We start from the raw sequence: 27,549 nt of genomic DNA, 5'->3' as shown, positions 1-27,549 counted from the left end.
CTGCTAATCCCCAATTCCCAATCCAACCCTCTCCCACTCTGCCCCCTTTTTCTTGTTCTTTCTACTTCTACAACCCCTTTAATGTGTATTTTGGTTCACTTGATGGTATTCCATATGTCCCTTAAGATATCTTTATTCTCTTTCATTCTCTATTCTTTTGGCTCCTCTGTATGAGTTCCACTGTTTGTCTTTGAGTTTACTTATTCTTTCTTCTATGTGATCTAGTCTGCTGTTGAACCCTTCTATTGAATTATTCAGTTAATTTATTGCATTCTTTAGTTCTGTGATTTCTGTTTGGTACATTTCTATCTCTGTGGGGTTTTTTTGTTTATTTTTTAATAAATTTATTTATTTATTCATTTATTATTTTTGGCTGCATTGGGTCTTTGTTGCTGCACGTGGGCTTTCTCTAGTTGTCGTGAGTGGGAGCTACTCTTCGTTGTGGTGCGCGGGCTTCTCACTGTGATGGCTTCTCTTGTTGTGGAGCGTGGGCTCTAGGCGCATAGGCTTCAATAGTTGTGGCACATGTGCTCAGTAGTTGTGGCTTGCAGTCTCTAGAGCGCAGGCTCTGTAGTTGTGGTGCATGGGCTTAGTTGCTCTGTGGTATGTGGGATCTGCACAGACCGAGGATTGAACCTGTGTCCCCTGCATTGGCAGGCAGATTCTTAACCACTGCACCACCAGAGAAGTCCCTGTCTCTGTGTTTTAATTCGTTTTTTGTTCATGCATTGTTCTTCTGACCTTGGTGAGCATCCTTTTATAAGTGTTATTTTGAACTCTAGATCATGGAAATCACTTACCTTTGTTTCATTAAGGTCTGTTTCTGGAGTTTTAACTTGTTATTTTGGGGGAACATATTTGTCTGTTTCCTTATTTTCCTAGACTTTCTGTGTTGGTTTCTAGTCCTTAGCTGAAACAGCCATCTCTCCCTGTCTTGGCAGAATGGTCTCATGTACGAGATGAACCTTGCCAATTAGCCTGGCCCAAGCCCTTGATTGTCTCTAAAACCTTTTTGATTGTCCAAGTTGTCTTCTTTGTTTTTGGTGCCTCCCTGTAGTTGAGAGTGTGCCAAGACTTGTCAGTGTCCCAAAGCAAAGGATCACAGTCAGCACTTAGATGCATGTTGATTGGAAGCTGGCTTTTCAGGAAACATCTGGGAAACTAACTAGTTAAGCCATTTCCAGGGAGAAACTGGGAGATGGGGGTTTTTGTCTGCTTTCCCTGAGCTTGGCCCAAGTGTATAGCCATAGGGTTGTGCTCCTGCACCCATTACAATCTGCTTCTTTTTTTGCTACAGTCCTGTGGGACTCAGGAATGCAAGCCCTGTTGACTTGCAGAGCCAGGTGATTCAGGGAATTATACCTCAGATGACAGCTAATAATGCTGAGGTGCAGACGTGTGTATAAGTTCCTTCCAGGGAGATCCTAGCAACTTGGAGTAGGCTATATGGAGAAGTTGGATGAGGCATCCACTCTCTTCCCCAGTCCCCATGGAGGATGTCAGCCAGCCCTTAGATGTGTGCTAAATTAGAAGCCTGACCTTCCCGCAGCAGCTTTTAATAATGCAAATAGACCTTTTTCAAGGGAAGACTGGGAGGTAGGTGTTTTTTGCCTTCTTCCTCTGCACTGATCCCTGGGACAACAGATACTCTGAGTTCTCCAGAGCCTGTTAAAAACTGTTTCTTTGTTTTCTGTAGTCTTGTGGGTCTCATGGATGCAAGTCCCATTGGCTTTCATAGTAGTTGTTTTGGGGGCCCATCCTTCAAGTGGGAGTCTTACAAGTTGGGGTGCTAGATGCGGCATCCAACCCTTTACTGCTCAGGGAGAAGCTGGAGGTTGAGAGTTCTCTCCCATTTGTATGGCACTGTGCTAGAGGTGGGATTTATGACAGGAGTGTGTCTCAGTCTTTCCTACCAGTTTTGATGTCGGGACTTTCTCGTTAACCCAATGTATAGGCATTGTTCAGCTAGTTTCTGGATTTCTTTCAGAGGGAAATACTCCATGTATAGCTGTACATTTGGTGCATCCATGGGAGATGGGGAGTTCAGGAGCTTCTGATGTCTCTATTTTGGATTTGGAATGGCATCTTCATATTAAGAAGCCAAATTATTTGGTTCAGTACAACTGTAAATACTTTTAAATTGATTGATAGGTGAACATGAATAATAAAAGACATAAAATATGCTCTATATACCAAACAAAATCCTTAGGAACTTAGGTGATTAGGAAACCCAAGTAAGTTTACTTATTACACACATAGCAGAACAAATGAAAAACAGAAGGAAAGTAACATTTATTGAGCATTTTCTGTCTTCCAGGCATAGTATATGTACATACATATGCACACATGTAAATGTGTGTATGTTTGTACATATATGTGTGTATATACACACATATACACGTATGCTTACATATATACTTAATGCTTGAAGCAACTGAGTAACTTGTCTAAAGTAGTATAGCTGGTTACTTATAATAGAAGGAATCAAATATAAGTCTGTGTAACTCTAAAACCCTTGCTCTTTCCATTGCATTCTTCTAACATAACATGTTTTGGTTACAAAATTTTGCTCATGGTGTACCCTAGGTCAGTTAACATCATGCCATTTCAGATTTCTAAAGGTGACCCTGAGCCCTGTTTTTTTACTTTACCTTTTTTTTTTTTTTTTTTTGCGGTACGCGAGCCTCTCACTGCTGTGGCCTCACCCCTTGCAGAGCACAGGCTCCGTACGCTCAGGCTCAGCGGCCATGGCTCACGGGCCCAGCCGCTCCGCAGCATGTGGGATCTTCCCGGGCCGGGGCACGAACCCGAGTCCTCCGCATTGGCAGGCGGACTCTCAACCACTGCGCCACCAGGGAAGCCCTACTTTACCTTTTTTAATGGATATTACTAGTTTGCTAGTTTTCCACTGAATAGAAGTGATGTTAGCCACTTCTAGACCTGGCACACAATATCTCCCACAAGGTTTTTCAATGCCCTTTCTCCCTTTCTTGCAGGCTGGAATGGCCCTGAGTAGAATTGACCTTGGAAGCCACATGTTGGCTGCTTTCATCTTGACGTTGGTTCTTTACTTTTTTTCCAGGGGTTGTAGTTGTCAGGACTGTGAACTGTAGAGCTGAGAGGGACCTATTTCTCCCAGGCACAAATTTTGGGGATGGATTGGGGGTTCTTTTATCCAAGTTGGTCTGGGCCCTTTCCAGGATCTTCTGAGCTTTACAAGAGGCTCCAGAAACAGAGGCTGCATCTCGATGCTGACTTCCCTTCACATGAGCCCCCTAAGCCATCAGGGGAAACTGATGAAAAATGGGGGTTGGGAGAGGCTCCATCCAAGCAGACTCAGAGTGGGGGTAGATCAGGACCCTTGTCTCTGGAGCTACAGCTGTGGGTAGGAGCAAGGGTCTTGGACGCAGTAAAATGCCCAGGGCAGATAGTGTGAGCCCAGCTGGGTTGCGGCATTAGGGTAGGGTCACTAGGCACAGGGTGGGGGTGTGGGGAGGGGGTTTTGGCTGGCTGGCTGAAGGCATGGATCTGGGAAGTGCCAGCCACCTGGCCTATCCACCCAGCCTATCCACCCTGCCATTTCGCAGAGTAGTTGGTTGCAGCTTCTATTTGGCTACACTTGTGCCTTTCATATAGGAAATATAATGCTGAATTTTGATACAAGTAAGTCTGGCTGTTTGAGTGAAGACAGCTGTCTTAACATCATGAAACTCAAGAATGTTTTAAGTAGATGATTGAATGTAACTATTATAATTTCCTTAGTAAATCTTTTCACCAGGTTAAACGTTCCAAAATTCTTCAACAGTTTTCTATATATCTTAGCTTCCAAGCCTTTGTTATCTTGGATGCTATATTTTAAACCCTTTATATAATAGTTGTTAGTGTTCCTTTAACATGACTACTTAAAAGGAGGCAGCTCCATATCAAATTGTGTGATATGGTCTTTAAGATACATTGCTAAGTGAAAAAAAGCAAGAATATACTATACAGTATGTCTATACTAAACTCTACCAGTGCAGGAATGGAGAAGGTCTATCTCCTCAACCTATTATTTCAAACTAAAACTAATTAAAATATTCAGCAGCATATTTTTTTGGTAACAATCAAGGATCTGATTTTCAGTCTGTAAATCATTGACTTTTAAGTTGTTATTTTTCTGTCTTTATCTTATATATGATTGACTTTTTAGTTTACAAAGCCATCTTTGGCAGTAGCTGTAGCCCATACCCTAAATATTGTAAACTGATTATATTTTGTTCTATAGCTGGTATGATCCAGCAGATAGCTGTAGTTAAATATAAAATGCCTTTGATTTAAGACTCGTAGCTAAGTCTTAAGGCTGCTAAGGGGTTGAAAGGCTGCTAAGGGAGGGATCCCCAACCCAAGGGCCATGGACTGGTACTAGTCGGTGGCCTGTTAGGAACTGGGCCTCACAGCAAGAGGTGAGCAGCAGGTGAGTGAGTGAAGCTTCATCTGCCACTCCTTGCTGTTTGCATTACCGTCTGAACCATCCCCCCCCCATTGCTCTCATTACCGCCTGAACCATCCCCCCCCCCCCAAGCTTTTTGTGTCTTCCACAAAAGCGGTCCCTTGTGCCAAAAAGGTTGGCGACTGCTGTGCCATGGGACTGCTTAGTGTGTTTGCCACATGCCAAATCTATTGAAAAATTTTCTGAAATAAGTATTCAGACTTTAATGCAAATTAGCATTAGAAAGGTTCCTGTCATGTATAGTTACAAATTAGCATTCCTTTCTTAGTGGTTGAAAGCATATCTTGTAGTGGAATTGAGACCATTTTTAAGCAACTGCCATCAATGACCTCAAAGTGACCATCTAGCCAGAAATGACAGTTACGCTAATAGCTGCGTTAATAAGTTAAATTAAAACATTAATAATGTTTTTTTAAATATAGTGAATTGCTTTATAGACATTGAATTCACTGGATTTTTTTTTTTCCCACTGGATTTTTAGATCGTATTGCCTTGACACATTTTCTAACCAGTTATTTATAAGATACTATTTAATGTTGGTTAACTCAACATATAAAATTCAGGTATGAGAGACATCTTTTCACCAAAGTACTGTGTAGGCTGTAGAAGAATATTATGCAGAAGATACAGTATTTTGTATGTTTCGTGTACAGAATGGGGGCTTGGGTGCTGGATAAGGAAACCGGCTTTTATATTAACATTATAATCTTTTAATTAAATGTATGCCATATATAATTTTGTTCCTATTCAAATATTTGCTTGTGTTCTTCCCAAGTCTACTCTTTTCTAAATATGCTATATTTAAATGTTCTCTGGAAGTCTGCATTTTAAAATTAATTAATTATTTGGTCACGCTGCATCTTAGTTGTGGCAGGCAGCCTCCTTAGTTGCAGCTCACTGGCTCCTTAGTTGCAGCAGGTGGGCTCCTTAGTTGCAGCTTGCCCGCTCCTTAATTGTGGCACACGGACTCCTTAGTTGTGGCACGGGAACTCTTAGTTGCGCATGTATGTGGGATCTAGTTCCCTGACCAGGGATCGAACCTGTGCCCCCTGCATTGGGATCGCAGTCTTATCCATTGCGTCACCAGGGAAGTCCCTGGAAGTCTAATTTTTTAATCAAAAGTAAAAGTCTTATTGCTTCAGACCTGTTAATAATTGAGTTTCCATGATATGTAATTTTATTTTTTTGTGCTATTGTGTTGTGTACTTTCTGTTTGAAGGACTGTTAGCTATTCAGACCTGTGAAGTCCCACGTCTGTTTTGTTTTTGAATTCAAGAAATTGCATGGAAGTAAAAACTGTAAAATCAGTCCCTTTTTAAAAACTTGGTAGGTGTTTAAAAAATGATAGGCTCCCATATATATGGTATTATACTCTTTTACTGAGACCTTTTGAATTCTTTTATGACATTTTTCAATTTTGCTAGCTTTCGATGATTTAAGAAATTAGAAAATGTTCAAAATTCTGAAGAAAACTTATACAAGCATTGCCTCAACTGGAGTATGAATTGTATATCACAAGTTTTTGAGACGCAAGTAATTTCTAATATAAAAAATCCAGTTAGAGAAAAAAATGATATAAAATTGCCCCCCAAATAAGAGAATATACATGAAAATGAGATGCTTAATACAGTAACACTCTCTGAATTTCCAATTTTAGGTGATGGAATATGAGAATAGGATTCGCGCATATTCCACACCAGACAAAATCTTCCGATATTTTGCTACCTTGAAAGTAATCAGTGAGCATGGTGAATCTGAAGTGTTTATGACACCACAAGATTTTGTGCGATCCATAACACCCAATGAAAAACAACCAGAACGTAAGTTGCTGAAGTGAAAAATAAGATTGTGATATTTATTTCTTGATATGCTTCTTTGTTTCTCTATGTATTGCCTAAACTGTATAAGTCCATGTAATAATTATATTCACTGTGTAGCTACTGAATATTAGGCATTATGCTAGGCTTTAGGAGTAGAAAAGAGGAGCGTATAATCTAAAGCGCTAAGGAGATTATACACCTCTGGCTGAGAGTCATTGCTTGTAATTAGACTGTTCCTGAAGGCAGTGGATTACATATGTGACTGCTGTCAAGTTACTCTTTGGTGGGATAGACAGAGACAGTAACAGGTAATTTCAGGAATGTGGTGATTTGTTAAAGAACAGGTGCTATGGCAGTATAAAGAAGGGACACTTAACTCAGTCTGGAAGTTTAGAGAATGGTTCTAGAGAATACATCTAAGTTTGAATAAAAGTTAGACAAACAGGGCTTCCCTGGTGGCGCAGTTGTTGAGAGTCCGCCTGCCGATGCGGGGGACACGGGTTTGTGCCCCGGTCCGGGAGGATCCCACATGCCGCGAAGCGGCTGGGCCCGTGACCCACGGCCGCTGAGCCTGCGCGTCCGGAGCCTGTGCTCCGCAACGGGAGAGGCCACAACAGTGAGAGGCCCGCGTACAGCAAGGAAAAAAAAAAAAAAAGTTAGACAAACAAAGAATAGAGGAAAGGATGTCTCATTTAGAGGAAATGGCCGAACAAACAAGTTGTGAGGAAAGAAAATAAAGGGCTTAATATTATAAGTTAAAGGTAATTACTTACAAATGTATATGGGAGACATGGTGGAAAAAATGACAGAGTAGGGAGCTTCAAGAATCAATTCTTTCACTGAAGCAATCATTATGCTGCCCAAAATGGATGGAATCAACTTTTTTTGGATCACTGGAATCTAATAAAAAAGTTATAGCAACCAGGGTACTGCTTAATGAAGAAAGAAGCTGTTAAATTTTGGAAAGAAAGTGTTGTGGCCTTTTGCTTACCTGCCTACCATGCCCTGTTTCCCAGCTTAGCAGCAGCCATGAGGATGGCAGCCTCCATTCCTAGTTTGGCTTACTAGTGATGGGGAGATCGCTGGGAGGCAATATAGACTATTTCTCCAAAAAAAGTGGTTGTGCATTTTGACTCATCTGGTAGTTTCCTGAGCTACCAGCACAAAGGCTTGCCTTTTGTTTCACCCACCTCAAGCTAAAGTACCTTTCCAGGTGTCATCTACTGAAAAAATTTAAAGGCATATACCACCTGTAGCCGTTGGGCCAAGAGAGGGCAGATGGGACCAGCAGCAGACAGACTGAAAAGCCTCTGAAGGAGGAGGCTGAGGATAAAGACATTTCAGGGAATAAGAGCTTTGAAGGGCTACTGCCTGGGGAATCCAGAGTGATGCTCAGGCCAGACACATACTTGGAAAAGACTTGAGTGGGCTTGTATAGTTGTGCTTCATGCAAGAAGGAGGTGAAAGTTAAGGTGGAGTTGTAGGAGAATCTAGCTAAACATCAAAAGAAGGCCCTAGCTCAGAGCCAATCTACAAACACTAGGAGAGCTGGGTTCTGTTTTGTTTTGTTTTTTCATTCTTTTTGCCTCCAACATTTAAGGAAATCTCTGAGGTCACTTGATGGCTGCTTAGATAATAGAGCAGAAACCTCAGTGATGACACATAATGAGGAATATAATCTTTGCAAAAATAGTTTGGAAAAATCGCTAAACAAAGTGATGACTGTGGTCCTCAGCAGGTTACCATGTCAAACTCTGGGAAGAAGGGAGAATATGGTTTCCAGAATTACCACATAGCAATATTCAAAATATCTAATTTTCAGTTTAAAAAATTGCATGGTGTATCAACAATAATCAGGAATGTATGCCCCATTAATAGGAAAAAAAAAGAAAGAAATTGACAGGAACCATTCCTGAGGAAACCCAGGCGTTGCACTTACTAGACAAAGACTTTACATCAACTATCTTAAATATGTTCATAGAGCTAAAGGAAACCATAGACAAAGAACTGTAGGAAATAGGGAGTATTATGTATTAATAAATAGAGAATACCCATAAAGAAATAGAAACTGTCAAAAAGAATCGAGTAGAAATTATTGAGCTGAAAAGTAAAGTAGATAAAATGAAAAATTTACTGAAAGAGTTCAACACAGATTTGAGCAGAAAGATAAAAGGACCAGAAACTTGGAGATAGGTCAATTGATGTCCAGTCTGAGGAGCAGAGCAAGAAGAATGAATAAAAATAAATAGAGGTCGGCGGGAAGATGGCGGAAGAGTAAGACGTGGAGATCGCCTTCCTCCCCACGGATACACCAGAAATACATCCACACGTGGAACAACTCCTACAGAACACCTACTGAAGGCTGGCAGAAGACCTCAGAGCTCCCAAAAGTCTGAGCCGTGTGGATGAAAGGCTCTTGGTGCTCCAGCCCAGGAGGCAGGGCTCTGCCTCTGAGGTAGGAGAGCCGACTTCAGGACACTGATCAACAAGAGACCTCCCAGCTCCACATAATATTAAACGGTGGAAATCTCCCAGAGACCTCCATCTTAACACCAGCACCCAGCTTCACTCAATGACCAGCAAGCCACAGTGCTGGACAACCTATGCCAAACAACTAGCAAAACAGGAACACAACCCCACCCATTAGCAGAGAGGCTGCCTAAAATCATAACAAGGCCACAGACACCCCAAAACACACCACCAGACGTGAACCTGCCCACTAGAGAGACAAGATCCAGCCTCATCCAGCACAACACAGGCACTAGTCCCCTCCACCAGGAAGCCTACACAACCCGCTGAAACAACCTTAGCCACTGGAGACAGACATCAAAAACAACGGGAACTACGAACGTGCAGCCTGCAAAAAGGAGACCCCAAACACAGTAAGATAAGCAAAATGAGAAGACAGAAAAACACACAGCAGATGAAGGAGCAAGATAAAAACCCACCAGACCTAACTAATGAAGAGGAAATAGGCAATCTACCTGAAAAAGAATTCAGAATAATGATAGTAAGGATGATCCGAAATCTTGGAAGTAGAATGGACAAAATGCAAGAAACAGTTAACAAGGACCTACAAGAACTAAAGATGAAACAAGCAACGATGAACAACGCAATAAATGAAATTAAAAGTACTCTAGATGGGATCAATAGCAGAATAACTGAGGCAGAAGAACGGATAAGTGACCTGGAAGATAAAGTAGTGGAAATAACTACTGCAGAGCAGAATAAAGAAAAAAGAATGAAAAGAACTGAGGACAGTCTCAGAGAGCTCTGGGACAACATTAAACGCACCAACATTCGAATTATAGGGGTTCCAGAAGAAGAAGAAAGAAAGAAAGGGACTGAGAAAATATTTGAAGAGATTATAGTTGAAAACTTCCCTAATATGGGAAAGGAAATAGTTAATCAAGTCCAGGAAGCACAGAGAGTCCCATACAGGATAAATACAAGGAGAAATACGCCAAGACACATATTAATCAAACTATCAAAAATTAAATACAAAGAAAGCATATTAAAAGCAGCAAGGGAAAAACAACAAATAACACACAAGGGAATCCCCATAAGGTTAACAGCTGATCTCTCAGCAGAAACCCTACAAGCCAGAAGGGAGTGGCAGGACATACTGAAAGTGATGAAGGAGAAAAACCTGCAACCAAGACTACTCTACCCAGCAAGGATCTCATTCAGATTTGATGGAGAAATTAAAACCTTTACAGACAAGCAAAAGCTGAGAGAGTTCAGCACCACCAAACCAGCTTTACAACAAATGCTAAAGGAACTTCTCTAGATAAGAAATGCAAAAGAAGGAAACGACCTATAATAACGAACCCAAAACAATATAGAAAATGGGAATAGGAACATACATATCGATAATTACCTTAAATGTAAATGGACTAAATGCTCCCACCAAAAGAGACAGATTGGCTGAATGGATACAAAAACAAGACCCTTATATATGCTGTCTACAAGAGACCCACCTCAGACCTAGAGACACATACAGACTGAAAGTAAGGGGATGGAAAAAGATATTCCATGCAAATGGAAACCAAAAGAAAGCTGGAGTAGCAATTCTCATATCAGACAAAATAGACTTTAAAATAAGGACTATTAAAAGGGATAAAGAAGGACACTACATAATGATCAAGGGATCGATCCAAGAAGAAGATATAACAATTGTAAATATTTATGCACCCAACATAGGAGCACCTCAATACGTAAGGCAAATACTAACAGCCATAAAAGGGGAAATTGACAGTAACACATTCATAGTAGGGGACTTTAACACCCCACTTTCACCCATGGACAGATCATCCAAAATGAAAATAAATAAGGAAACACAAGCTTTAAATGATACATTAAACAAGATGGACTTAATTGATATTTATAGGACACTCCATCCAAAAACAACAGAATACACATTTTTCTCAAGTGCTCATGGAACATTCTCCAGGATAGATCATATCTTGGGTCACAAATCAAGCCTTGGTAAATTTAAGAAAATTGAAATTGTATCAAGTATCTTTTCTGACCACAACGCCATGAGACTAGATATCAATTACAGGAAAAGATCTGTAAAATATACAAACACATGGAGGCTAAACAATACACTACTTAATAATGAAGTGATCACTGAAGAAATCAAAGAGGAAATAAAAAAATACCTAGAAACAAATGACAATGGAGACACAACGACCCAAAACCTATGGGATGCAGCAAAAGCAGTTCTAAGGGGGAAGTTTATAGCAATACAAGCCCACCTTAAGAAGCAGGAAACATCTCGAATAAACAACCTAACCTTGCACCTCAAGCAATTAGAGAAAGAAGAACAAAAAAGCCCCAAAGCTAGCAGAAGGAAAGAAATCATAAAAATCAGATCAGAAATAAATGAAAAAGAAATGAAGGAAACGATAGCAAAGATCAATAAAACTAAAAGCTGGTTCTTTGAGAAGATAAACAAAATAGATAAACCACTAGCCAGACTCATCAAGAAAAAAAGGGAGAAGACTCAAATCAATAGAATTAGAAATGAGAAAGGAGAAATAACAACTGACACTGCAGAAATAAAAAAAATCATGAGAGATTACTACAAGCAACTCTATGCCAATAAAATGGACAATCTGGAAGAAATGGACAAATTCTTAGAAATGCACAACCTGCCAAGACTGAATCAGGAAGAAATAGAAAATATGAACAGACCAATCACAAGCACTGAAATTGAAACTGTGATTAAAAATCTTCCAACAAACAAAAGCCCAGGACCAGATGGCTTCACAGGTGAATTCTATCAAACGTTTAGAGAAGAGCTAACACCTATCCTTCTCAAACTCTTCCAAAATATAGCAGAGGGAGGAACACTCCCAAATTCCTTCTACGAGGCCACCATCACCTTGATACCAAAACCAGACAAGGATGTCACAAAGAAAGAAAACTACAGGCCAATATCACTGATGAACATAGATGCAAAAATCCTCAACAAAATACTAGCAAACAGAATCCAACAGCACATTAAAAGGATCATACACCATGATCAAGTGGGGTTTATTCCAGGAATGCAAGGATTCTTCAATATACGCAAATCTATCAATGTGATAAACCATATTAACAAATTGAAGAACAAAAACCATATGATCATCTCAATAGATGCAGAGAAAGCTTTTGACAAAATTCAACACCCATTTATGATAAAAACCCTCCAGAAAGTAGGCATAGAGGGAACTTTCCTCAACATAATAAAGGCCATATATGACAAGCCCACAGCAAACATCATCCTCAATGGTGAAAAACTGAAAGCATTTCCACTAAGATCAGGAACAAGACAAGGTTGCCCACTCTCACCACTCTTATTCAACATAGTTTTGGAAGTTTTAGCCACAGCAATCAGAGAAGAAAAGGAAATAAAAGGAATCCACATCGGAAAAGAAGAAGTAAAGCTGTCACTGTTTGCAGATGACATGATACTATACATAGAGAATCCTAAAGATGCTACCAGAAAACTACTAGAGCTAATCAATGAATTTGGTAAAGTAGCAGGATACAAAATTAATGCACAGAAATCTCTGGCATTCCTATATAGTAATGATGAAAAATCTGAAAGTGAAATCAAGAAAACACTCCCATTTACCATTGCAACAAAAAGAATAAAATATCTAGGAATAAACCTACCTAAGGATACGAAAGACCTGTATGCAGAAAATTATAAGACACTGATGAAAGAAATTAAAGATGATACAAATAGATGGAGAGATATACCATGTTCTTGGATGGGAAGAATCAACATTGTGAAAATGACTCTACTACCAAAAGCAATCTACAGATTCAATGCAATCCCTATCAAACTACCACTGGCATTTTTCACAGAACTAGAACAAAAAATTTCGCAATTTGTATGGAAACACAAAAGACCCCGAATAGCCAAAGCAATCTTGAGAACGAAAAAAGGAGCTGGAGGAATCAGGCTCCCTGACTTCAGACTATACTACAAAGCAACAGTAATCAAGACAGTATGGTACTGGCACAAAAACAGAAAGATAGATCAGTGGAACAGGATAGAAAGCCCAGAGATAAACCCACGCACATATGGACACCTTATCTTTGATAAAGGAGGCAGGAATGTACAGTGGAGAAAGGACAGCCTCTTCAATAAATGGTGCTGGGAAAACTGGACAGGTACATGTAAAAGTATGAGATTAGATCACTCCCTAACACCATACACAAAAATAAGCTCAAAATGGATTAAAGACCTAAATGTAAGGCCAGAAACTATCAAACTCTTAGAGGAAAACATAGGAAGAACACTCTATGACATGAATCACAGCAAGATCCTTTCTGACCCACCTCCTAGAGTAATGGAAATAAAAACAAAAATAAACAAATGGGACCTAATGAAACTTCAAAGCTTTTGCACAGCAAAGGTAACCATAATCAAGACCAAAAGACAACCCTCAGAATGGGAGAAAACATTTGCAAATGAAGCAACTGACAAAGGATTAATCTCCAAAATTTACAAGCAGCTCATGCAGCTCAATAACAAAAAAACAAACAACCCCATCCAAAAATGGGCAGAAGACCTAAACAGACATTTCTCCAAAGAAGATATACAGAATGCCAACAAACACATGAAAGAATGCTCAACATCATTAATCATTAGAGAAATGCAAATCAAAACTACAATGAGATATCATCTCACACCAGTCAGAATGGCCATCATCAAAAAATCTAGAAACAATAAATGCTGGAGAGGGTGTGGAGAAAAGGGGACACTCTTGCACTGCTGGTGGGAATGTGAATTGGTTCAGCCACTATGGAGAACAGTATGGAGGTTCCTTAAAAAACTACAAATAGAACTACCATATGACCCAGCAATCCCACTACTGGGCATATACCCTGAGAAAACCAAAATTCAAAAAGAGTCATGTACCAAAATGTTCATTGCAGCTCTATTTACAATAGCCCGGAGATGGAAAGAACCTAAGCGCCCATCATCGGACGAATGGATAAAGAAGATGTGGCACATATACACAATGGAATATTACTCAGCCTTAAAAAGAAATGAAATTGAGTTATTTGTAATGAGATGGATAGACCTAGAGTCTGTCATACAGAGTGAAGTAAGTCAGAAAGACAAAGACAAATACCGTATGCTAACACATATATATGGAATTTAAGGGGGAAAAATGTCATGAAGAACCTAGGGATAAGACAGGAATAGAGGCGCAGACCTACTGGAGAACGGACTTGAGGATATGGGGAGGGGGAAGGGTGAGTTTTGACAGGGCGAGAAAGAGTCATGGACATATACACACTAACAAACGTAGTAAGGTAGATAGCTAGGGGGAAGCAGCCGCAAGGCACAGGGATATTAGCTCGGGGCTTTGGGACAGCCTGGAGGGGTGGGAGGGGGAGAGTGGGAGGGAGGGAGACGCAAGAGGGAAGACACATGGGAGCACATGTATATGTATAGCTGATTCACTTTGTTATAAATCAGAAACTAACACACTATTGTAAAGCAATTATACCCCAATAAAGATGTTAAAAAAAAAAATGTAAATAACAAAAAAAAAAAAAAAAAAAGAAAATAAATAGAGCCTAAGATACTTGTGGGACAATATCAAGTGTACCAACATATGCATATTAGGAGTCCAGAAGGAGAAATGAAGACATTTCTAGATAATCAGAAGTGGAGGAAGTTTGTTGCTAGTAGACATTCCTTGTAAGAAATGCTAAATGAAATCCTTTAGGCTGAAATGAAAGTATACTGGGTAGTAACCAAAGTTATACAAAGAAAAATTTTAAATGATAAAGACCAGTAAAGGTAACTACATAAGGAGAGATCAGTATTGTTTTATTTTTGGTTTTTAACAATCTTTTTTTTCCTGTATGGTTTAAAAGACAAATTTGTAAAACAACAATTTAAATATGTTAATGTTGATTCAAACTAGATTATTTTCAATTTAAGATGTTAATTGTACTCCTCAGGTTAACCACTAAGAAAATAACTAAAAAATATACAGAAAAGGAATTGAGGAGGGAATAGAAATAGTACACTAGAAAAAAATCAATCAAACACAAAAGAAGGCAAGATTGGAGGAATTGAGGGACAAAAAAAGATATGACATATAGAAAACAGATAACAAGATGGAAGAAGCAAGTGCTTTCTTATCCTTAATCACTTTAAATATAAAAGTATACTCACCAGTTAAAAGACAGAGATTGACAGGAGAAGAAAATATGATCTAATTCTATATTGTCTACAGGAAACTCACTTTAGATCCAAGACACAAATAGGTTGAAAATAAAAGAGTACAAATAGGTTGGAAATGAAGGGTACAAATAGTAACCAAAAGAGAGTTGAGGTGACTATACTTATATCAGACAAAATAGACTTTAAGTAAGAAATTGCTGCAAGAGACAAAGAAGGACATTGTGTATTGATAAAAGGGTCCGTTCATTAAGTAGTTATAACAATGCTTAATATATATACCCACCAAATGAAAGACTCCAAAATATGTGAAAGACTGACAGAATTGAAGGGAGAAATAGTTCTACAATAGTGGTTGGAGCCTTCATAACCCCTTTTTCAGCAATGAGCAGAACATTTAGACAGAAGGTCTTTAAAGAAATAGAAGACTTAACACTGTAAACCAACTAAACCTAATAGACATGCATAGAACACTCTACTTGAGCATTAGAATACATTTCTTCTCAAGCACACATCAAATATTTTCCGGAATAGACAGATAGACCATATGTTAGGCTACAAAACAAATCTTAATAAACTTTAAAAGATTAAAATCATACAAAATATCTTTTCTGATCACAACAGAATGAAACTATCCATCAATAACAGAAGGAAAAATAGAAAATTTATGAATATGTGAAAATAAAACAATACATTCTTAAACAACCAATGGCTCAAAGAAGAAATCACAAGAGAAATTAAAAAATACTTTGAGATGAATGAAAAAGCAAACAGAACTTAACAAAACTGATGTGATGCTGCAAAAGCAGTGGTCAGAGGGAAACTTACAGCTGTAAACACCTACATTTAAAAAGAATAGGGCTTCCCTGGTGGCGCAGTGGTTAAGAATCCACCTGCCAATGCAGGGGGCATGGGTTCGAACCCTGGTCCGGGAAGATCCCACGTGCCACGGAGCAACTAAGCCTGTGTGCCACAACTACTGAGCCTGCGCTCTAGAGCCCGCGAGCCACAACTACTGAGCCCCTGTGCCACAACTACTGAAGCCCACACGTGTAGAGCCTGTACTCCACAATGAGAGAAGGCACTGCAATGAGAAGCCCACGCACCGCAACGAAGACCCAACACAGCCAAAAATAAATAAATAAAATAATAAATAAATTAAAAAGTAAATAAAATAAAATAAAAAGAAAGTTCTCAAATCACTTTCCTAACTTTACACCTTATGGAACTTAAAAAAAAAAAGAGCAAACAAAACCCGAAGATAGCTGAAATAAGGAAATAATGAAAGTTAATGCAGAGATAAATGAAATGGAGAATAGAAAACAATAGAATCAATGAAACAGAAAGTTGGTTCTCTGAAAAGATCAACAAAATTGAGAAACATTTAGGTAGACTGACTAAGAAAAAAAGAGAAAAGAAGCCAATAACTAAAGTCAGAAATGAAAGTGGGGACATTACTACCTACTTTACAGAAATAAAAAGGAATATGAGGGCTTCCCTGGTGGCGAAGTGGTTGAGCGTCCGCTTGCCGATGCAGGGGACACGGGTTCATGCCCCGGTCTGGGAAGATCCCACATGCCGTGGAGCGGTGGGGCCCATGAGCCATGGCCGCTGAGCCTGCGCGTCCGGAGCCTGTGCTCCACAACGGGAGAGGCCACAGCAGTGAGAGGCCCGCGTACTGCTTAAAAAAAAAAAAAAAAAAAAGGAATATAAGAGAAAACTGTGAACAATTATATTCCAACAAATTGGATTACCTAGATGAAACAAATTCCTAGTAATACACAAACTGCCAGAAGTGAAAAAGAACTCTAACAACTTAACAAGAAATTAACAAATGGGCAAAGGACTTGAATAAACATTTCTCCAAATAAGATATACAAATAGCCAGTAAGCAGATGAAAAGATACTTAATGTCATTAGTCATGAGAGAAATCCAAATCGAAACCAGGATATACCATCTCACAGGTTGGCTCTAATTTAAAAGCAAACAAGTGTTGGTAAAGATGTGGAGAAATTGAAGCCCTCATATGTTGCTGGTGAGAATGTAAAATGATGCAGCCACTATGAAAAACAGTTTCTCAGAAATGTAAGTAAAAAGTTACCATATGACCCAACAATTGCGCTACTAGTATAAACCCAAAAGAATTGAAAACAGGTATTCAAACAAGTCCTTGTATATGAATGTTCATTGTAGCACTATTCACAATACCCAAAAAGTAGAAACATCCTAAATGTCCTTTAACAGATGAATGGATAAACAAATTGTGATACATACATACAGTGAAATATTATTCAAATGTGGATGAACCCTGAACCAGGCACAAAAGGCCACATATCATATGATTTCTTTTTTTTTCATTTTTATTTTATATTGGTATATGATTTCATTTGTATGAAATATCTAGATAAATCTATAGAGACAGAAAGCACGTTGTTGGTTGCCAGCAGCTGGGTTGGGGGAATGAGGACTGACTGCTTAATGGATACAAGGTGGGTTTTTTTGTTTTTATTTTTGTTTTAGAGTGATGCAAATATTTTGGAACTAGGTAGAGGTGGTAGTTATGCAACACTATGAGTGTACTAAATGCCACTGAACTGGACACTTTAAAATGGTTATTTTATGTTATTTGAATTTCACCTCAATTTAAAAAGGGAATAAAGAATATATAGTCAGTTCTCATTATTTGCAAATTTTGTATTTGCAAATTTGCATGCTCACTAAAACTTACTTGTAACCCCATAATCAGTACTTAATGGTACTTTTGCAGTCATCTGTGGTTATGTGCAGTGCAGCAAAAAGCTTGAGTCACCCCGTGTACATGTTCCCAGCTGAGGTCAAACAAAGTAATGCTCTGCCTTTTTGTTTCAGCTTTCATATGTGTCCTTTGCTTTGTTTATTTAGTGCCATGTTTTTAGAATTTTTGTGCTTTATCTTGGTGATTGCTGTCTGTCTTCCCCCTGCTCCATGTAGTATCGATGTGCTGTCTAGTGTTCTTAAACATAAGAAGGCTATAATGTGCCTTAGGAGAAAATATGTGTGTGAGATAAGCTTTCTTCAGGCTTGAGTTGGCCGTGAGTTCATTGTTAATTAATCAAGGATATATATAGAGAAAGAATGAATCAAATATATATATAGATATATCAAATATGTATAGAAGGAGGGGAGAGGAAAAAAGGTGTCTCTAAAAAAAAAACACACATAAAATAAGGTTATGTATTGATTGGTTTAAAAAAAAAACTTGTGACCAGAGGATCATAGGAACCTAACCCTGTATTTCCCCTAGGAGTAATAGGTCAGTATTCACTGATTCTTTGTTCATGGCAACTTTATAGAACATAACTCTCACAATTAGTGAGAATCAATCATATATGTTACAGTAGTAGGCTATGAAAAAGAAACTATGCATTATAAGGAAGGCATCCTAAAGGGGGTGGCATTTGAGATGGGTTTCGAAAAGTGAATAATAATAGTTATTATTATGATATTATATTATTATCATTGTATACACGAGCGGGCAGAGGCATCACTCAGAGTGAGTAAATTGTGTGGGCATCACTCAGAGTGAGTAAACTGTGTGGTCAGAAATACAGACATGTGAAATAACAATGTGAGCTTGGGGAACCAGAAACAGTTATGGTGTTTTCTAACCAAGGAATTTATAATGTTTTGCCCACGTTTATTTTTATTTATTTAATATAAATTTATTAATTTATCTTTGGCTGTGTTGGGTCTTCGTTTCTGTGCAAGGGCTTTCTCTACTTGTGGCAAGCGGGGGCCACTCTTCATCGCGGTGCGCGGGCCTCTCACTGTCGCGGCCTCTCTTGCTGCGAAGCACAGGCTCCAGATGCGCAGGCTCAGTAGTTGTGGCTCACGGGCCCAGTTGCTCCGCGGCATGTGGGATCTTCCCAGACCAGGGCTCAAACCCGTGTCCCCTGCATTGGCAGGCAGATTCTCAACCACTGCGCCACCAGGGAAGCCCCTGCCCATGTTTATTAACATTCATATATCTCTAGGAAAAATGAAATCTTCAAAGGTGCAGGAAATTTGCCGTATATTTAAATTTTTTTCTTAGGGAAATTTTCAGACATAGAAAGTACAGAGAGTAGTATAATGAACCCATATGTACCTGTCACTTAGATTCAACAGCTATGAACACGTGGCCAATCTTATTTCATCTATAACCTTTTTACTTCCTCTCCTCACCCCAGATTGTTTTAAAGCCAATTTAAAGCAATTTTAAAGACACCTCTGTATGTGTCTCCAAAAGATAAGTACTTCAGAAAAAAAAACACTAGTACCAGTAATAACAATAATTTAAAAATATTACAGTAATTTCTTAATAGCAAATATCTAGGCATCGTTCAAATTTCCCTATCTAAAATACATTGTTTACAGTTGATTTATTCAAATCAACCTCCAAAAATGGCCACACACTATGTTTGATATATCTCTTCAGTCTTTCTTTATGGGTTTTTCTCTCTCTCTTTTTCTTCTTGCCATTTTTTCCTTGCCATTAAGCAAGACCAGTTTTATGCCTTGTTTCACATCTCTCAGCCCACCTTTTACCTTTTGCTTAGATTGTTGCTGCAGCATTTATCAGGATAGAGATACAGCCTAACAGGAAAGACCCTCAGCTACACTATGTGTCTCTTGTTTCTGCTATAGAGCATCTCTGCTGCTATAGCATGGGTCCCCTTCGGGAGCCTGCTCAACCGTGTTGGCACGTGCACACATACAGAGGTATAAAGGACTTTACTCTTTGTTGAGGCTTGGTGCATAAATACTCTCCTCTCCACTGTCTTGGATGGTCAATTCTGAGGATACAAACTACATGGTTTCTTGGGTGGGCTAAGGGGTATTGAGCCCTAGTTTTCTACAGCAGTAATCAGCTCAATGACACACCCTTGAACTGGCTTTCCTTCCTTTCCTGTTTCACTTTTCCCGGTCCTCCTGCACTGGCTCTCTACTTTTGAAACTCAAACTGTACATCATTTATTTGTGAAAGAATGTAAGTCATTTATATTCTAGAATTTCCCACATTTTGGATTTTACTGATTGTATCTCCATGGTGTTATTTAATATGTTCCTCTATACTTTGTATTTCCGCCATGTAGAAAATATGTAGAAAGCAGCTGAAAGAGAATATACCAAAATGTTAACTCTCTGAATGTTGAAATTTTGAGGAATTATTTTATTCTTCTTTGACTATTCCTTGTTCCTTTATTTTCTAATAAACTTCACATGCATTCATTCAACAAGTATTGATCAGTTAGCTCTGCTATGGGTTAGGCACTATTTTATGTGCAGGGCATGCAGGAATGAATAAAACAGACAAAAATTTCTTCCTTTATAGAGTATACAATCTTTTATAATCAGAAAGAAGGTATATAAAGTTTCCATTAATTGCATTGAATTTTAGATTTTGAGCCTTTTGAATTAGTTTTAGCACCTTGTTTTGTGACATATGGAAGGAAGGATTAAAGAAGACTTGTGTGTAAGACAGAAAAAAGGATTGCAAGATATATTCCTGGGTTTTATGATGGTAAAATATTTTGTACTTGTCAAATTATTTCTAAAACCAGATGAAATCTAATATGTAACAGTAACTTTAAATAAAACTGTACTTTGCTTCCAGTGTGACAGTGAAAATGAAGCAACACTTTAGGTAGTTTACTAAAGATTATCTGGACATTTAAGGAAGTTTTTTTTTTTTTCCTGTGGAAATCATTATATACTCTAATTGCTTACACACATTTTGGCATTTAACTTTGTAATTTTGTTTTTTTAATTATTGAAAGACCTGTCACATGGACAGAATAGTTACTAAATGTCTAATATACCAAGCACATTTCTGGTTTTCATAAAAAGCCAGAATAATGAATGATTGCTTTTCTTTTAAGATAATAATCTTGAGGGGAAATTGTAGTATATTAAAATGAGATTTAATGGAAAATTTGGCTTCATTTTTGTTTGCTCATGAACACAGATTTCCACAAATGTTGATGTAGCAGAAGTAAAAATATGTATTATTCCCATGTGGGTTGAAATAAAGAAAAGAGTGAGGCTGTAATTCAAATTGTAATTTGATTTTCTATCATCAGATGGCTGGACTCTAGCCAGTAGCTCATATTTCAACTTTGTTTTGTCATGTCTTTCACACATACCGTATCCCAGGATACCTAACAGATCTAAACTTGTTTTAGTTTTAGAACAGTTCAAAAATAATCACAAAGCCCTAAAATTAAGCAGTTTTTAAATGAGTGGAGTGCTGATGAATTTCAGTAACAAGCTGATTAAGAATAATTTTGTACTGAATACCAAAAGAATTTAGAGTAGCCATAGGTAAGTAAGAAGGATATTAAAAGGAAAAAATATATATAGTGTATGACTGGAATACATCTCATCTCCCTTTCTGTGCAATCTTAGTATCATCAAAGTCTCTGGATATAGTGGATAAGGCAGTTGCTTCAAGCTCTGGGTCGTGCTGCTTGTAGTAACCAGTTTTGCATAGCTAGCCAATAACTTGGAGAAGCAGCAGCATGGGGAGAGTTTTTAAAGTACTATATAGAAAAACTTAAGCTTTTGTCAGAGCAAAGCATACTTGAGCTTTCGTCAGAGCAAAGAGGATCTCTGTTTCCTTTCCACCATATCCCACTGGCTGACCTATTCATCTTGATCTGATTTTGTCTCATGGAAGGCGAAAAGGATGTGAAAAGGGGAAACACAGATCATACTGTGATTTACTTGTCCTGGACTCCATATTCTCTCTAGGATGAGTCATGCCCTTAGTGATACTCTTACTAGAACACTTTTAGTTTGAGACACATAATTTTACACTCGATTATATACAGTGGTTTTGGTTCAAGGTGGTGTTGTAGGAGGATCCTGAGCTCACCCCCTCCCACAGACACACCAAATCTATAACTCCTACACATCAGGCAAATGAGAAAAAACCCACACTGAAACAGATAGAAGAGGCTGAGACACAATTTCACCATAAACTCTACCCCTGTTACAGTAACCAGTGGTCAGGAGAGAACTCACAGACCTGAGCTTCTACCTGAGGAGCAGGAGGTTTGATGCCAGCTTTTGAGACCTACACCTGAGAGATGAGCCCCCAGAGCATCTAGGTTTGAAAGCCAAAGAGGCTTGCATCTACAAGACCCACAAGGCTATAGTGAACTGGGGAGCATAGAGTGCTCATGCCCGGCTGCCCCACAGCGCCCAGTGCAAAGGCAGCTGAGTGAAAAGTGCCCAGTCTTTCTGTGAAAGAGACCTATTTGCTTACCTTAAAGCATTGGCCTGAGGGGCAGACATCTAATTTAACACATATCTAGGGGCCTACTGAAATATTCTCCAAAGACAGGCTGGTGGGCTCTGTAACAAACAGAGAAACCATTCTTAACTGGCTGCCACCATCAGGGCACAGCACAGAGACAGCAGACTGAAACACACCTCCAGTGTTTCTGTGAAAGAGGCCCATTTGCTTGCCTTGAGCCTTTGGCCTAAGGGGCAGGCTTCTGGTTTAAAACACATCTGAATGCCTGCTGAAATACTCTCCAAAGACTGCAGAGGCCAGTGGGAGCCATCTTTGTGTATCTTTCTGCCTTGCTTGAGGTCACTGGTATCTCCCAGGAGAGAATTTGTGTACACGTCTGGCGTACTGACTTTTTTTTTTTTTTTACCATTTAAAAAATTCAGCTTTATTGAAGTATAATTGACAAATAAAATTGTAAGATATCTAAATTGTATATTGTGATGAATTGATATACATATACATTGTGAAAGGATTTCCCCCCTTTTAGTTAATTAATCTAGCCCTCACCACACAGATTTATTTTTAATTTTTTTTTTTTGGAATATTTCAGTTCTACTCCCTTAGCAAATTTCATTTATACAATCCAGTGTTATCAACTATATAGTCACCATGTTTTACATTAGATCCTCAGGCTTTACTCATCTTATAGCTGAAATTCTGTACCTTCTTACCAACCTCTCCTCACTTACCCCATGGCGTACTGACTTTTGCAGCTGGTGCCCAGGACACATCCCTTGATCACTTGGCTCTGGTGGCCACTGGGGCTTATGTTCTCGGGTCCCGTAGGACTGTAACAAATGGAGAAACAATTCTTAACTGGTTATGGCATTCCCAGGGCACAGCACAGATAACCAGCATGAAATATACCCCAGTTGTTCTGTAAAAGAGGCTTATTAACTTATCTTTATAGCTGTGGCCTGAGGGGCAGGCTTCTAATTAAACACATACCTATGGTCTGACTACAGTCCTCTCCAGAGACTGGGGAGGCCAGTGAGCATCATTTTTGTGCCCTCCCTCTGCCCTGACCCAGGTTGCTGGTATCTATGAAAAAGGAGCTTGTGTACATGTCTGGCTCCCCAGCTTCTGTGGCTGCCACCCAGAGGACACATCCCTTGATAGCTTGGCTCTGGTGACCAGTGGGGCTTGTGTTCATGGATTCCATAGGTGGTAGCAAACAAAGTAACAGTTCTTAAACTGGCTATCACCCCAGGGCTCAGTGTAGAGGAATCAAACAAACACTCATCTCCCAGCCTTCTCCTGAAAGAAGTTTATTTGCATACTTTAAAAACTGCTGCCTGAGGGTCTGGCTTCCAGTCAGCCTGAATCTAGGTGCTGACTGAGATCCTCCTCTTTGGGACCCTGATGGCTCTTGGCACTACTGGGAGCCTCTAAGAGCAAAGTAGGAGCCTCAACTACTGGGAGCCTCTAAGAATAAAGTAGGCTACTTGGACAATCACAGAGGCTTGAAGGACAACCAAGAGCTAGGGCAGGGTTGAATGATAAGGTTCAGCTTCCCCACGAGGCCACTCCTTCAAGACTGGGAGAGGTGGCTGTTTTATCTAATGCCTAGAAACCAACTCAGTTACAAAAAGTGAAGAAATAGAGGAATATGTTCCGAACAAAAGAACAAGATAAAACCTCAAAAAAAGACCTTAATAAAATTGAGATAAGTGACTTACTTGATAAAGAGTTCAAAATAATGGTTATAAAAATGCTTAGCAAGCTCACAGGAACAATGCATGAATAAAGTGAGAATTTCAACAGAGAGATAGAAAATACATGAAAGTACCAAATAGAAGCCACAGAATGGAAAAACAATAACTGAACTGAAAAATACAGTAGAGAGGTTCAATAGCAGACTAGATGAAGTGAAAGAAAGGATCAGTGAACTTGAGGACAGTGGAACTTATCCAGTCAGAGGAGCAAAAAGAAAAAAAGAAAAAGAGTGAAGATAGCTTAAGGGACTTATGGGAAAACATCAACAGACCAACAGTCACATTATGGGGGTTCCAGAAGGAGAAAAGAGAAAGGGGTAGAAAACTTACTTGAAGAAATAATGTCTGAAAACTCCCCTAACCTGGGGAAGGAAACAGACGTCCAGATCCAGGAGCCCAGGAAATTCTAAAAAAGATGAACCCAAAGAGACCCACACCAAGACACATAATTAAAGTGTTAAAAGTTAAAGGCAAGGAGAGACTCCTTGCAAGCAAGAAGAGACAAACAACTTGTTACATACAAGGGAACCCCTATAAGACTATCAGCAGATTTTTCAGCAGAAACTTTGTAAGCCAGAGGGAGTGGCATGGTATGTTCAAAGTACTGAAAGAAAAAAATGCCAGCCAAGAATACTTTACCCAGCAAAGTTGCCCTTCAGAATTGAAGGAGAGAGAGTTTTCCAGACAAGCAAAAGCTAAAGGAATTTTTTATCACTAGACTGGCCTTACAAGAAATGTGAAAGGGACTTCTTTAAGCTGAAATGAAAGGGCACTATTAAGTAACAAGAAACACATGAAAGTATATACAATGAATGTATTTTTGAAACAATTTTGTTCTAATGTTTTTGCCCCAACAGGGTAAGTTCCTTCCATACAAGAACCTTGTCTTCTACTTTTATTTTATTAAAAAAATTTTTTTATTGGAGTAAAATTACTTTACAATGTTGTGTTACTTTCTCCTGTACAATGACATGAATCACCTATATGTATACCTATATCCCCTCCCTCTTGGACCTCCCTCCAACCACCCCCCCATCCCACCCATCTAGGTTGTCACAGAGCGTCAAGCTGCACTCCCTGTGCTATACAGCAGGTTCCCACTAGCTGTGTATTTTACACATGGTAGTGTATTTATGTCAAACCTAATCTCCCAATTCGTCCCACCCTCCCCTTCCCGTCCTGTGTCTACATGTCTGTTCTGTACGTCTGTGTCTCTATTCCTGCCCTACAAATAGGTTCATCTATACCATTTTATTCCACATATATATGTTAATACACGATATTTGTTTTTCTCTTTCTGGCTTACTTCAATCTGTATGACAGACTCTAGGTCCATCCACATCTCTACAGATGACCCAATTTTGTTCCTTTTTATGGCTGAGTAGTATTCCATTGTATATATGTACCACATCTTCTTTATCCACTCATCTATCGTTGGACATTTAGGTTGTTTCCGTGACTTGGCTATTATAAATAGTGCTGCGGTGAACATTGGGGTGCATGTATCCTTTATTTTAATTTCCTGCAGTGATGCTGAGTATAGAGCAGGTGTTGGTCAGCTACAGTGAACTTCCCTGTTTCTGTATGGCCCATGAGCAGAGAATATTTTTTACATTAAAAAAAATAAATCACATGAGGAATATTTTGTGCTGCCTGAAAATTACATGAAACTCAAATTTCAGTGTCCATAAAAAGAGTTTTATTGGAACTCATTCATTATGTATTGTCCATGGCAGCTTTTGTACTATGATAGCAGAGTTGAGGAGTTCCAATAGAGACTGTAAGTGGCCCACAAAGCCTAAAATATTTACTATCTGGCCTTTTACAGAAAAATATTTGCTGACTTCTTGTGGAATAATAAGAAACAAGGGTTTCTTATAGTAAGAAATAAGGGTCTCTGCCCCTGGTTCCTGATACCACTGTCCTTAATTTGGTGTTTATCATTCTTATTTATTTATTTATTTTTATATTTGGCTGCATTGGGTCTTCGTTGATCCGTGCAGGCTTTCTTTAGTTGCAGTGAGCGGGCGCTACTTTTCATTGTGGTGCTCAGGCTTCTCTTGTTGCGGAGCACGGGCTCTAGGCACATGGGCTTCAGTAGTTGTGGCATGGGGGCTTCACTAGTTGTGGCTTGTGGGCTCTAGAGCGCAGGCTCAGTAGCTGTGGTGCACAGGCTTACTTGCTCCCTGGCATGTGGGATCTTCCTGGACTTGAACCCATGTCCCCTGCATTGGCAGGTGGATTCTTAACCACTGTGCCACCAGGGAAGACCCTGGTGTTTATCATTCTCGATGAAGACTATAACATTCACGTATATCCATTGTCCTTCCCCAGGGAATGATTGTATTCATCTCCTAGCATTGAGTTTGGACCTAACCATGTGATTTCCTGTGACCAATGAAATGTGAGCAGAAACTATATACACTATGTTCAAGCAAGAGCTTTAATAGTCAGTTTGTGATTTGCTGTGTTCTCTTTTACCTCTGCTATGTTCCAAATAGAGGTTGCTGCCCTGTCAGCCTGGATCCCAGATTCAATACCATGTGAAGCAGAGCTGTAGCCAGTATGATAAATAGGTAGCATGAGCACTATATAAAACCTTCTTTGTTGTAAGCCACTGAGATTTTAAAGTTGTTACTGTAGCATAACTTAGCCTTTTCAAGCTGCTACGTTTCCCATGCTTTTTTTATATGTTAAATATTATGTTTATATGTGTGTGTTTGTTGACACAGGTAGCTGTTCTCTTATTTTCACTGCTATATAGTTGTGTATATCAGTTGTTTAAACTTGTATAAATATGCCAGTATTTAATTTACCCATGTCCATGTAGATGAACACTTCCAATTTTGTCAGTCAGCTATTGCTGTATAACAAACAGCCATATAAAATGTCAGTGGCATAAGACACAAGCATTTATTTACCTCATGCATCTGCAGGTCACAAAGGGTGTGCTCTGTTGATCTCAGCTGGCCTTGCTTAGATAGGCTAGGGGCTGGCTAATCTCGTCTAGGTCATCTCTGCTTGATGGTTTTGTCAGATTTGTTAGTTTGTTCTATATGTTTCTCATCCTTTTTAAACCAAAGGGCTATCTGGGATATTATCCTCTCATACTGTTGGCAGAGGTGCAAGAAAGCAAGCCAATGTCAGAAGTCCATTTTAAGGATTGAGTCATGTCATAATTGCTAGTATCCCATTGGCCAAAGCAAATTACATGGCTAAGCCCAAAGTTAAGGGATTTTCCACAGAGGTCAAGGAGGAGGAAGTGAAGATTTGAGAACAAAAATCTAATATGCCAGTGTTTTTTCTGTTGTAAACCATACTGAAGTGAACATTCTTCTGTATGTCTCCTGGTGCATATTTACAAAAAGTTATTTTCAACATGTATACCTGGAAGTTGGACTTGCTGGCCTGTAGGATACCCTCTTCAAATTTGCTAAACATTGCCAAATTGATTCCCAGAGTGGATAAAATAATTTATATTTTCTCCAGGAATGTATGAGTTTCC

The 27,549-nt window shown here is 39.1% G+C and overlaps 1 protein-coding gene across 2 annotated transcripts in view; it reads left to right on the top strand.

Annotated features, from left to right (window-relative positions):
• Positions 1 to 27,549, top strand: part of MICU1 (mitochondrial calcium uptake 1) — a 282,852-nt gene that overhangs the window by 46,048 nt on the left and 209,255 nt on the right. For both annotated transcript variants that reach the window (XM_032608291.1, XM_032608292.1), the window contains exon 4: positions 6,147 to 6,309. In XM_032608291.1, the coding sequence (XP_032464182.1) occupies positions 6,147 to 6,309 (163 nt within the window). The remainder of the gene's footprint in view (positions 1 to 6,146; positions 6,310 to 27,549) is intronic.

The sequence above is a fragment of the Phocoena sinus genome, chromosome 16, assembly GCF_008692025.1.
Source record: "Phocoena sinus isolate mPhoSin1 chromosome 16, mPhoSin1.pri, whole genome shotgun sequence".
Classification (NCBI taxonomy): Eukaryota; Metazoa; Chordata; class Mammalia; order Artiodactyla; family Phocoenidae; genus Phocoena; species Phocoena sinus.
The sequence above is the reverse complement of the archived record's forward strand: the minus strand, read 5'-3'. Positions and strand labels throughout refer to the sequence as shown.